Source organism: Anabrus simplex, chromosome 1, assembly GCF_040414725.1.
Source record: "Anabrus simplex isolate iqAnaSimp1 chromosome 1, ASM4041472v1, whole genome shotgun sequence".
Classification (NCBI taxonomy): Eukaryota; Metazoa; Arthropoda; class Insecta; order Orthoptera; family Tettigoniidae; genus Anabrus; species Anabrus simplex.
In genome coordinates, this window is record NC_090265.1 from 570,742,500 (window position 1) to 570,756,666 (window position 14,167).

The 14,167-nt window shown below is 38.5% G+C and overlaps 1 protein-coding gene across 1 annotated transcript in view; it reads right to left on the minus strand.

Annotated features, from left to right (window-relative positions):
• Positions 1–539: 539 nt before the first annotated feature.
• LOC136879586 (uncharacterized) overlaps positions 540–14,167 on the minus strand; it is a gene marked incomplete at its 5' end in the record, with an annotated part of 63,396 nt that continues 49,768 nt past the window's right edge. Inside the window, one exon of the mRNA XM_068228766.1 lies at positions 540–790. Within this exon, the coding sequence (XP_068084867.1) occupies positions 540–790 (251 nt within the window). The remainder of the gene's footprint in view (positions 791–14,167) is intronic.

The window sequence follows — 14,167 nt, forward strand, 5'->3', positions numbered from 1 at the left end:
GCTCTGGATAAACCAGCAAGAACAGCACGTTGTGATATGTGGCGAGCAAAAATGGAGCATCTTTCTGATTGGATGGTGCCTTCTGAATCTCCACCCCCTGGTCATCATTTGGAATGGACAACCTGGAAGGCACTTAATCGTTTGAGGAGTGGAGTAGGTAAATCCAAGGATAACCTTAAAAAATGGGGTTATCTGAAAGATCAGTCAGACTTCTGCGATTGTGGGGAGCAACAAACTACCCAACACCTGTATGACTGTCAGTCCTGCCCTGTTCGTTGTACACTTCAAGACTTGATTCAAGCCACTGAAGAGGGAATTTCTGTTGCCAATTTCTGGGCAGACATTGTGTGAAACATGTTTTGTGAAATAAAATGTATTCTGTTTTATTTGTATATAATACCTTATTTATATTTTTAAGTTTCTTAACACTCTGACACGAAATATATATACCAGCCCGAGTGCGATTTTCAAACTATAGACTATTTTAGGTGAAAATAATATTATTTCTTCTGGATTGGCATATAGATAATCAACTAACCTCAAGATGTGTTGGCACATTGAAAGTGATGCTTCTTCATGGGAATGCCAGTTGGACCATCGAAGATTTCACAGATGGTGTTAGCTAGTGGGTGACATCTAGATCGAGGATTTCCCCATCGCCCACGGTACTGCATCCAGTCGGGTTCAGAGCTGTCTTCATACAGCAAATGCACTTCTGTCCAAGTTCGCCAAGGTACTCCATAGCCGCTATGATCGTATAACCGAGGAATACGCACGTACCTGTGAACACCTGAAGGTAAAGAAACATTTTGTTATATTATTATCTTGCTAACGAGAAAGTAAATAACATACTGTAAATATGAGCAGTAAATTCTGAAGGTGCTGATGTTCAAAGGCAATGACGAAACAGTCGTTGTAATAATAAAAATGGCGTGTGGACTCCGGAGAGGCCTGGTGCAATTCTTTCCTCTTGACACCGTATAGCCGACTGCGCGTCTGTGACGACGTGGCCCTACCCAACTGAATTATAATGCTAAAACGGCACAAACAACCAGCCCCGAGCCAGATGAATTAACTAATGGAAGTTAAAATTCTCGAACCTGCCGGGAATCGAACCCCGGAGCCCCTGGACCAAAGGCCATTATGCTAACCTTTCAGCCCTGGAGCCGGACACTTGTAATTTAACCCCGCGACAACCGCACTTCCTTCCTTCCTTCCTTCCTTCCTTCCTTCCTTCCTTCCTTCCTTCCTTCCTTCCTTTCTTCCTTTCTTTCTTTCTATCTTTCTGTATGCATGTGTGTATTGCACCCATTATGCAAGTGGAAAGGGCACAGTATGTATGTATGTATGTATGTATGTATGTATGTATGTATGTATGTATGTATGTATGTATGTATGTATGTATGTATGTATGTATGTATGTATTGTACCAGGAAGGCATAGGCCCTGGCACATACGAGTTATAAATTTTATTTATGAGGGTACAGTTAAGTTCCGATGCATGAACAGCTGTGTGAGAGAATGTTCTCGTTCTCACTGCACTGCGTGAGGGAGAGCGCAAGTCAAGCAAGGTCAAGTGACGTCACCGCTGCCTGTAGCTTCCCTCCCCTTTAGAATTCTCTCGAAAATTATTTTATGAACTTTTTAACGCCTGGACCATTTAACATGAGACCAACGCTGAATTGTAGCCAATATTCTGGAAGTGAAACTCTGCAAATTTGAGATCAGTCCATCCAGTGGTGTCCGAAATATAATAAGTTAAATTTTGGAAGGAATTATCACCCCTGCATCACCTGATTCCGAGCGCTGCTCGCAGACCGGTATAAATAGGTCAGTGAACCAAGGTTATGGCCAGTGTGCCGTAAGTGTGTTCTGCATTTATGAAAGACAGTACGCTCCGTCGCGATTCGAGAGGACATAGTAGTGGTCGCACTCGAACACGTTGAAATAATAATACGAAGACGTCGCTAGTAAAGTTTCCGCCGCACCGCGACGAAGGAAATATTCTAAAAAGCTTCTCCGACTAAATCGTCGTTAGATAATACTTAGAAGTGTGTTAGCTAAGTAAAAGTTATAAAAGGAATAGTGAACTAAAGTGTCAAGTATTTCAGTTATCAGTATACGACATTGTGAGCTTTACCAATTTCACGTAACTCCGAACCGTATCATTGAACTGTGATAATATTCTAAGTCATTGCGTGTGGTGAACAAAAATCCTAATTTAAGACCATTTCAATTATTCTGAGACGTATTTCTCCTACAATATTACTATTGTGAACTGTATGAGACATTATTTCACTAGACGTTCGTCCAATAACAGGGCTAGAATAGACGATTTTCTGTGTGCATTTTCTCGATCTTTCGATCGCTACTACGAGAAACTCAGTGAACATTAAGAACTTTTTATGACAATATTAAGTAGTACAGACTCGTATGTTGTAAATCCAGCCATAAAATCGTATTAATCTGTGAACAGTATTATTTCAGAGACTGTTGTTAATAACATTTTTCAAGTGCTTATGGACTGTGATTATTATTCCACGGTCGAACCTCAGACATCATTAGTGACAAGTATGAACTGTGAAAGTGTTAAATCCTAATTCCAAAAACTGTGTGTATATAAAAACTGTGTTTTCCGTAGTGAAAACGATTGTAAGTCCTTATTCATAAACGTGACTTACAAATCATACGACCGAGCTCGATAGCTGCAGTCGCTTATGTGCGGCCAGTATCCAGTAATCGGGAGATAGTGGGTTCGAGCCCCACTGTCGGCAGCCCTGAAGATGGTTTTCCGTGGTTTCCCATTTCCGCACCAGGCAAATGCCGGGGCTGTAGCTTACTTAAGGCCACGGCCGCTTCCTTCCACTTCCTAGGCCTTTCCTATCCCATCGTCGCCAAAGACCTATCTGTGTCGGTGCGACGTAAAACAAATAGCAAACAAAATCATACGGTAGCATGGACTGTGAATTATAAATCACACATTCAACACCGTAAGACTAGTATGAGAATAGAACTGTGCATTACAACTTGTGTCGTTGTATAATATTAATACTAGTGATATTTGAGAGCTCTATAGTGCCAATTGAACTTTCCGTGTTCCGACATTACCTCAAAAAACAACGGAAATCTTGGCAAAGTGCTGTGAGATTCTGCTGCATCGAACGTCGCTTCCAACGTGGGATTTACGTGGCTTCTTCAGTTATGGTACCAATCGAGGGACGTCGACGAGGGAGATTAACGTGGTATCTTCACTGAACGTCGCCGGTGCTAAGTTCGAGCCCTGGCTGCAAGCTGCGGAATGTTCCGGGCACCGAGCCGCAGTACAACACCACACCAACACGTGTAAGCAAATTCCATGTGGTCTTATCATATTCTGAGTGAGTAATCCTACTGATTGACTTTAACAAAGCACTTAGTTAATTACAGTGCTCCAACAAGTGCTTCGTGTGAATATCAGCTCATAATTTATAATAATTCAAGAAAGGTTCATATCTTGCTTTTGAACTGTAAATTCCTTTTTAGAATCATTCATAAATTGAATTAATTTCGCATAGGTAAACTTTAGGGTTGGAAGTGCACTGCTTTATTTCATTTTTTAATCTAAATGAACTGTAGAGACATTTTCATTTAAACTATCACCTTATTCATGACAGTGTGTGTTCATTTTATGTTCAAAATATTAGAAAGACTGTAGGTCAGCACCATAAGTGATGGACTTGATGAAATTCAAGGTGCAAAGTGGTATTTTTTGTATTTGAATTCATATTAGATGAACTGTAGGGTGTATATTGTCTACAGAAGAGTGATATTTATTTTAGACATTCCTAAACAAGTAGACGTCTCAGAAGATAACATCGATCTTTTATTTTACACTTTTTGGAAAATATTGGCTGGAAATTTGAGTTTGAAATTCCAATTGCAGGGTGATTTTCTGTGAATATCTTTTAATAAATTCTATCAAAAAGATTTACCATATATTATTCGCCCTGCGATACTATCCATCTCTGTACCTGCTCCAATAAGAAACCGAACACTACCTGAGATCCTTCCCATGCTCTGGCCCCACAATCATTTCCTGGTACAGTATGTAGGTATTAATTCTTCAATTGGTCTTACTTTACCTTTGAACTTCAACGTGGATCTTTCTTTTACCTCCTTTAACAAACAAATAATAATAATGTTATTTGCTTTACGTCCCACTAACTACTTTTACGGTTTTCGGAGACGACGAGGTACCGGAATTTAGTCCTGCAGGTGTTCTTTTACGTGCCAGTAAATCCACTGACACGAGGCTGACGTATTTGAGCACCTTCAAATACCCCGGACTGAGCCAAGATCGAACGTGCCAAGTTGGGGTCGGAAGACCAGCGCTTCAACTATCTGAGCGACTCAGCCCGGCCCTTTAACAAACAGTGCCCTGGTGCTGATATTTATAGACCTTAATACGGGCAAGAGAAAATGATTAGTGTACCATCCAGACACATCAACTGTAATGAAATCGGTGCCTTATGGGTACAGGGGGGCGATATATTAGATAGTGAACTGGGTACAAAACTTCTGTAGGAATTGAGAAAGATTTTATTCTGGAATACTTCTGACGCTAAAACTAAATGAAACAATTCATAAATCCGACGACGGTGGAGTTCAATTCCCCTAGTTTCCAAGTACATGTATAATGACTAACGTCTTAAAGCACTGTGTTACCTGGACTCCATGAAAAATAAAATAAAAACCTATGAAATATATATAATGATTTACAATCTTCCAGTAAACGGTTAAATTAACTCAAAGTCTGATAATGGTAAATGAATTACCTCGCTGGACTGCTTTCAACTGCTCTCTGCGCGGCCGTTTTCAACAACTGACTCGTGGGAGAGTATTGAAAGAAGTATTCGTTAACGTTAAGAAACTATCCTATAAAATAACAAAAACTTGAAATGTATTGTTAATATTGTGACCGTTCGTGGATGTGGGTGGTTCGAAATGACATGATTTCTTCAATTAAACCTCGGCTAGTATCAATGGTTCGCAAGAAACTCCACTCACGGGCATGGTCATTCGGCGAGTACCGGTCAAATCTCTTCCAACATCAGCTCAAACAGAGTAATTTCTACGTCCTACCTAACTATGTAAAGGCTCTTAAATTATAATTTTAAAATGAAAGGTCGCAATAAAAGTTTGGAAGGATATTCCATTTAATTAGGTAATCATGAAGAAAATATATAATAATGATCATCGAATTGACAACATGACATGTAACACACATCTTATTCAATCTTTGTTGGTTCCGCAAACAAATTAAAAAGAAATATTATCTGACGTTAAATTAAAACTCTTAAATAATTCATCACAATATCTGAAATATTTCCACACGTAATGAAGTTATTAACAGTTCTGAAAATCTGCCAATCGTTAAATCATTCACTTTGTTCATTCATCTGAGTCAATATTCGCCCATAGTTTGCCTTCCCCAGTTCTATCTGTTAAATCATTTAAATGTCTAGCTATCTAATAAACAACTTGAATATCCTGACGGTTAGTCTCCCTAACATTGCAAGAGGAAAATATAATTATCTGTCAATCATCCAAGGACACAAATAAATTCAATACATTAACAATCATGGTGCTGTCACACTCATCGGGAACATTCAGCTTCACCGTGTCTGAAAATCAACAACATCTAACTACTGGCATGTTCAATGAAACGATAATATCGGAAGGTCTGTACTGCATCTGCTCTCCTCCAGTGTTTCCTAAAAATAACACTACTGCCAAATAACTACAGCAAGGAATTACCTTGAATGCCAGCGCACTTCATCAGGTGAGATTAACGTCTTAAACAACTTAGTTTATTATTAGATATGTCATTTACCGAAGATCCTAACAATTCATCCGATAATACATCCGTTTTACTTCTATGCTGTGCTGTAAATTCGTATTTTGGCGATCTCTACATGCTCAACATTTAATCTCTCCTGTATACCTTTGAAAACACTAGCATCATATTATTCCGCTTGCCTATTCAAAATCTTTAAAATCACACGATGAACATCTCACATAATATTACTACCCTAGGTTCATTGACCTTCTCGATGATTTATCACGTTACCGTAACATCAATTACAACAAACCTCATTCTTATAATAAACACACTATTTTATCATAACACATTCGATAACCCTAATATTTACCATATCTCATCAAAAATGTACACCATGTCTACATCACTATTCAAACATACAAGCACAGGTATCGAAGAAACTCAACTATATGCACATAAAACATCATATCACTTACAGCATGTACGCACTTCATTAAATTATTCTGAGGTACAAGTTATTCTAAGAGGATCTCGACATTGACATAAATTACGTACAATCACTCACTGAACTTATCTACACAGCACTCGATATTATCTCATCGCAAAATGAATTCTCACGATTATTCAGACAGTATTAGGAAATTAGATGAAATATAATCATGCCTGTATACCTCTACTACTTGACACCGACGATATACCGAATTCCACTCCTACCAATGATCGGTTCAACACTTCACGCAGATACATAATGACAAACACGTTAGGTTACTCAAGCCGTATTCTTTCAAATCGCCATTATGATGGCAAATCTAACTACTATAAGCTTCTACAAAATAGAATAAGGGAAGACAAGTTTGGGTACTTAACGTTCGAAGTCTCTGTTGTTCATCCCATCCTTCAGGTTGGGCAGTTATGGACATCTGTTTTAATGTAATTGTGGCCATCCCTGTAGATTTCGCATCCATCAGGATCCTAGTTTCGGTTTAGGCACACATCTCCGTCTTGGCTATATCCTTTATCATAACAGTAACCAGTCTTATTGTTCTTCCACCCTGAAACTTGTACAAACTGTATTAGATAGTGCTAAACAGAGTTTTGAAATTCAAAATTTCCTTTACTAAACTCGCCTTCGTATATCGGCGCTGTATAATTGGTTATTGAATTCTTTTAAACCTTAGGATATCTTAAAACTCTTATAATCTCCTCAATTCCTTCCGTATGTATCAGAGCCATTCTCAAAATTAACCTTCTATGTTGTTTTTCTTCATACATTGTCATAAAACAAAATCCCATTTTAATAACATCACAATAATACTTGGTTCGCATTTTATGATTCACGCTAAAACTGCTATGTCGTAATCTCCGTTACATAAGTTTTTGACATTTGAGGAACTTTGCCTAACACAGTCACTCTCTTCATTCACGGAACTGTACAAAGAAACATATTCAGTGATTCATTTATTTTCTCGAATGCATACGATCCGTCACTCCGCATACGCCTTCTTGATGGTAGAACTTGCATTGCCCCAAACTGTTCCATGGCCTCCGCAGTGCGACGTTACTGGACCTGAATGTTACATATGAGATTTCTCCTTCACAGCTGTTGATATGAGATCTTCCATCTACTGGTCTCTATTTGTATCCCAACTCATGTTCTTAATTCAATCCTCCGAATACCATGGGGTTCTGAGCTTATGATTTTCCTGATTTCATTCCGTAAAATTCCATTTGATGAGCGAGTTGTTTCGGGTTTCGTACGTAGTTGGACGTATAAACTGGACGTATTCCGGCTGATTGTGTACTTATGCACTGCTTCTTGTTGATCTATTTATCTATAACTTTCAATGGCTCCTTCGCTCTTAACCTCAAGACCATTGAAAGGTTATAATATATTATAATTGAGTATAGTGTAGCTACCAAAAATTCCCATATCCACAATTGTCACAGGCACAACTTGCTTTATAGGCCTATGGCAGTTGAGGCTTTCACGACCGGTGTTATCAAGAATGCTTATATTTTCCGGGCTTGTAGGCCTTGGTTTAGGAACATATGATGGTCTCGACGTTTCTCCGAAGACTGCGTTCGGCATCTTTAAGGGTTCCGAAGAGCTTCGTAGCCATCAAATTCAGACATTCTTCACAATTTGCCTGGTCCAAACTTTAATTGTGACATCACCATCGTGTTATATGATATTACTTTTAGGGCCAGTTTCATCAAACTCCATTAAGCATTTAACGTCACATTAAACTGCTTTGACGGGATTGTTAACATAATGGCGTTTCATCAACCTTCGTTAACGCAAACGCGTCGTTAAACTCTCTTAATTTAACGTAGCACTTTCGTCCCGTTAAGCTGCTTAACGTCGTGTTGAAATAAAAATGGCTTGAAGAGATTTTGTGTTTGGTGCTCAGGTGTTCTATTTAGATTACCTTCAACATGATGAGAGGCAGGAAGTTTCACGGGGAAGAAGTCACACACTTGAACTAACAGAAATGCAATTTTTGGAACGGTATAGGTTATCTAAACCTATCGCGTGGAAAGTGCTCGAAGAGACAGAAGAGAGGTTAGAATACCCTAGAAGACGACATTCACTCCTGTTTTCAGTGCAGCAAATTGCTGATTGCACTGAGATATTATGCAATGGGGCCATTCAGATCGTTACCGGAGATACTAGTATTGTAAATTGTTGAAGAGAGATAGGTACTTGAACTAATATTGCATTAACTTATTCATATGTAAGAAACATTGAGTGAAATATACATTCAAAGAAATCATAACGAAATGATAGCCTACACATCGTATAACCTGGTAGGCCTAATTTCTAATATGACTGTGCTACTTTAATTATTAATGGTGAGTCCAGTTAATAAAATTCAGCTTAAAAACTTCTGAATGGTAACCCGAAAGAGGTATCTCACACAGTAACAAGAATAGTTTAAAACCAAAGCATAATTTCATATAGGTATAACATTAATATATCACGCTAAAGAAATTTTGGTGGCTTGGCGTGATATTCTGTAGCATAGTCGTCGTCATTACGAAGAGGCTCAACTTGGTCGCCGATTAGTGCAATAATCTTCGAAGCCATGTAGCCTATAGATGCTGGAATAAATGTAGCACCTTCGGTACAACTTGTCCGGGCCGATGACCTTCGATGTTAGGCCCCTTGAAACAACAAGCATCATCATCATCATCATCACAACAACTTGTCCTGCAAATAATATTTTCTTTTGAGCTACATTTATTTTACTTGTTTTGGTGACTGCGTGGTTCCATTTAAGTAGCTAATGAATTAATTTGCTAACTCATTCCACGCCTTTTCTTTTCCCTTTAGAGATGCACGATCTGTCTTTTTACATTCCATAACGCACCCACATTTCAAAAGTAAATTAACAATCTTTTTCTCCAGTCAAGTAAACTTACTGTCCCGAAATGTTTTTCTCCGTCACCTTCCATTATAATTTTCTTCTGAGTGTAATCTAATTTACTAATCTCGTCCTAACATCAAGTAGGCTCAATTACAATTAGAATTGCAAATAGGGCATCTTATTCTGCGCAAAAAAGAGTAACTTCGTGTTAAAATGAAAATGCTTGGAAGAGAGTTTGTGTTTTGTATTTCGTGCTCGGTTGTTCTATATATAAGACTGTTTTCCCAATGCTGAGAGACAAGAAGTTTTACGCAAATACTTTACCTCATAGGAAAGTATATTGCAGAGTGATACGCCTATAGGTTATCAAAGTCTGTCGTGAGAAAAGTAGGCACTTGAAGAGATAAAAGAGAGTTTAGAGTACCCTACAGGAAGAAATTCATCTTTGTCTCCAATGCGGCAATTGCTGATAACACTGAGATATCATACAACGGGGTCATCCAGATCATTTCGGGAGGTATTTAATTTATTTATTTATTTATTTATTTATTTATTTATTTATTTATTTATTTATTTATTTATTTATTTATTTTTAGTGACTTGTTCAGCGGCCACATTTTTATTACAATCCAAAATAAAACCCAATGTTATAAATTGTAGAAGAGAAGTAAGTACATGGATGATATTCCTTTAATTTATTAACATGTAATAAATATTAAATTCTGTATTTAAATATAAATTCAAAAGCAGGGGGATCATAACATGTAGCCTTCAGCTAAAAAAACTCCGAATGATAGTACGAAAGAGATATCTCAAACAGTAACAAGAATGCTTTAAAACCGAAGGATCATTTCATATAACGACATTTCTAATGCCTCATGTAAAATAAAGAATGGTGGCTTGCCGTGATATTCTGTATCATAGTCGGCGTCATTACGAAGAGGCTCAACTTCGTCCCTACATAGCAATAATCTTCGAAGTCATCTATTTAAATGCTGGAATAAATACCACCTCCGGTCTAGGACCACTCCAACTCGTTCTTCAAATATATATTTTTTTCTTTTTGCACTTCTTTCTTAGGTTTTCGTACAGGTATTTTATTCGTTTTGCTGATCGCGTGGTCACATTCAAGTGACTTTTGAATTCATTTACTAACTCATTCCACGCATTTCTTTTCCCGTTGGAGATGTACCATTCCATAACGCTACCACATATTTTCAAAAGTAGATTGGCAATCTTTTTCTCTAGTGAAGTAAAATTACTGCCCCGAAGACCTTTTCCCGTCACATTAGATTATGACTTTCTGCTGTGCGTAGTCTATCACCAAGTAAGTTCAGTTTCAAATGGAAACTCTTACTCCGCGCAAAAAAGAGTACAGGAAAAAGGTGGACAAATGAATAACATTATGATCGGCACCGCTCAGGAGAACGAAATATAATGTAAATGCTACACACTGCTGACTTGATCGTTGACGTTAACGCCACGTCAGTTAACGAGCTTGTTGTAATGTTCCGTGAAACGTGATTTCCATAATGCTACGTTAAAATCTTAACAAGATTGACACTATGAAAGTGACTGAGGTATGTGTGATGCTAGTAATACCATTCCTTATGCAGCCAGTCCCTGTTATGAATGATATGAAAATATCACTCATAGGGTCAGTTGGTGCGTGCATCTCAGTGGGCTTGGCAGACTGATATGCGAGCAACTTCTGGCTCGGTGAGGAAAGCAACGGGAAACTATCTCACTCATCATTTCCCTAGTACGCCTCTTCAGTGATGCCTAGGCCATCTATAACAGCTGTTGGCATAGCTGTGGAGGATCAAGCCAGCCTTCGGGCTGAATACCCAACATACACATATATACACAACAGTAATTGATGAAACTGGCCCTTAGCGATGTAAATGTAAATTAACGTCTTCTTTCCAAGGTGGTACAACTCTTTTCAGGCATATATCCAATGGAGGTTAGCAGCATGTACCTTTCTAACAACACAACAGCCCCCTCAATGCAAAGCAAGGCCATCTCACCATACAAATACTTCTGCCAATCTTAAATATCCGGCAGTAACGGGAATTGAACACCGACCTCCAAGGACAGCACCTAATGGCTCCACCTGTTACACAACGGAGATGGACAACTTTTTTTGAATAATGCATGTGTGTTCAGCAGTTTATAGGAATCCTAGCTGATGTACCCGTGCTTCGCTACGGGATTCTCAGAAAGACTTTCTTTGTGGTTTTCCTAACTGAAGTCAACATAGGTCATTACAAAAACGTCAGTAGAAATGTGGCGATTAAAGATAATGTTATCATATAAAATACTCGATCAAATGAAAAACCGCACCTTTTCTCACTTCAAACGAACAGTACTACCGTGCTGATCTAACAGTCCAAAGTTCCAGAGCTGGAATGACCAGGCCGCAGACAGCCGTGAACACTCCTCCACCATTATTCCATTAAATATGCACACTGCACATTCCAATCAGTACCTCGGAGTAGGGATTGCATAGCTCGAATGCTATGATGAATCAGTGTGTTACGTACCAGTAGTATCAGAAAATGTATGAACCAGAGGAATGACATGCTAAAGAAGAAAGTTATATAACTCCCCAGCTACTTCCCGCCAATAATCAGGCAGGGTGTTACACTCAGTACGACCGGGAGAGTTGGCCGTGTGTTTAGGGGTGCGCAGCTCTGAGCTTGCATCCGGGAGATAGTGGATTCGAATCCCACTGTCGGCAGTCCTGAAGATGGTATTCCGTGGTTTCCCATTTTCACACCAGGCAAACGCTGCGGCCGTACCTTAATTCAGACCAAGGCCACTTCATTCACACTCCTAGCCCTTTCTTATCCCATCGTCGCCATAGGACCTATCTGCGTCGGTGCGACGTAAAGCAATTTTTTTAAAATACTCAGTACGCCCCAGTAATCCTATCTATCGGAGATGAGTGGTAACAGAAGACACAAAGCACATCACAACAAACAATGGTCAATTGTAATGTTATCGTTGATCAATTTTACGAGCTTTATAATATATTGTAGGCCTTCATATTTAGTTTTCTTTCGACTCTGTGATATTAGGGCGTCTTATAAAATTATTTATAGCGTAGACTGTAGTTCCTTATTCTCCGACTTAACATATCGATTTTCATTAACTTCTGTTTACCCATTTTCTCGTGACTCTGCGCTGATATGGACTTGGTAACAAAAATTCAAATTCATGAATATCTCTGTGATCATAGCCGGTACGGTAAAAATGTATAAGATATAAATGATCGAAAATGTAATACTATATAACTTTAGTTATGTAGTATTTATCGATACGACCACTATTAACACAAAAAAATCGTGAATAAAATTATGTATAGCCTAGATTGTGGTGACTTATTCCCCAACTTTGCATACAGATTTTCATTAAGATAGGACCATTAATAACTTAAATATGTGAGAATTAAATTTTAAGCCTTCCTGTAAACTACCATTTCTCTAGGCGTGAATACAATTATTTATGGCCTATATTATAGCGACATATTCCCCGACTTTGCATACCGATTTTAATTAAATTCTCTTCAGCCGTTTTCACGTGATTCTTGTACATACATACACATAGACAGATAGACACAGACAGACAGATAGAAATGACGAAAAATTAAAAAATGCATTTCCTTGTTACCATGGACACGACCGATACAGAAATACCATCATTTTTAAATTCTGAGCAATCTACAGACAAAAGTCTTATTTTATATATATTTATTTTAAAACCATAAGAAAAATTACACAATCTCGAATATATGCCTGAGAAGTCTTTTCCTTGATTTCCAGCCAATCATTTAATCTGGGCAAGGTTAGTTTTGCATTTCACGGGATCATGCCAAGAAGAAGGTGAAATTCTCGTTATTTCTTTTTTAACAACTACCATCACCACAAGCTTATCTCTGCTCTGAGCATGTGTCGTGAACTCGCGAGAGCAAGTACACCACTTGTGAAACCACGTATTGATGACCGTCCATACCACAACCAACTGTCGCTGGTTAACCTGTAAACGAGTACAGTTATCCAAAATGTGTGACATTCTAGGCACTTCACCTAACATCTCGGTTTACCACCCTCTCAGCGATACATCAGCTGAATGCCCACTCTTATGGCAGGAGCGCTCGGTATCTCCCCACATTCAACCAAACAGTACTCCTCACACCTTCTTCCCTCGCACCTCCCCAACCCGCCCGCATCTCTTGGCCAGAGAGATAGCGTCACCCTCTAGGTGGCCCGCCCCAACCCTTAAGGGTGGAGAATGAAAACATTGATTGATTGATTGATTGATTGATTGATTGATTGATTGATTGATTGATTGATTGATTGATTGATTGATTGATTGATTGATTGATTGATTGATTGATTGATTGATTGATTGATTGAGGTAGATACTCCTCACTCCTCCGTCACCATAGGGGCAGCACATATCAAGACTTCTATACAAGGCCAGATACAAATCATAGAGCCAGGCTTGACATTCTTTTTTTTTTAATGTTTCCTTTCTACTTAGTGAATTTCATGTTACGAATTTTACTACCATTAATAGGATGATGACGATGGTGATGATGATGATGATGATGATGATGATGATGGCGATTGTTGTTGTTGTTGTTGTTATTATTATTATTATTATTATTATTATTATTATTATTATTATTATTATTATTATTATTATTACAATGATTATTTGTTTTACGTCGCACAAACACAGATAGGTCTTATGGCGACAATGGGGTAGGAAAGAGAAGCGGCCGTGTCCTTAATTAAGGTACAGCCCCAGCATTTTCCTGGTGTAAAAATGGGAAACCACAGAAAACCATCTTCAGGGCTGACGACAGTGGGGTTCGAACTAGAGATTTGCAAACGAACAAACTTCACATGGTCGACCTTGAGCGGGTTGGCTAACAGCATGTAGTCTGAGATAAGCCGGCTGATGCGCT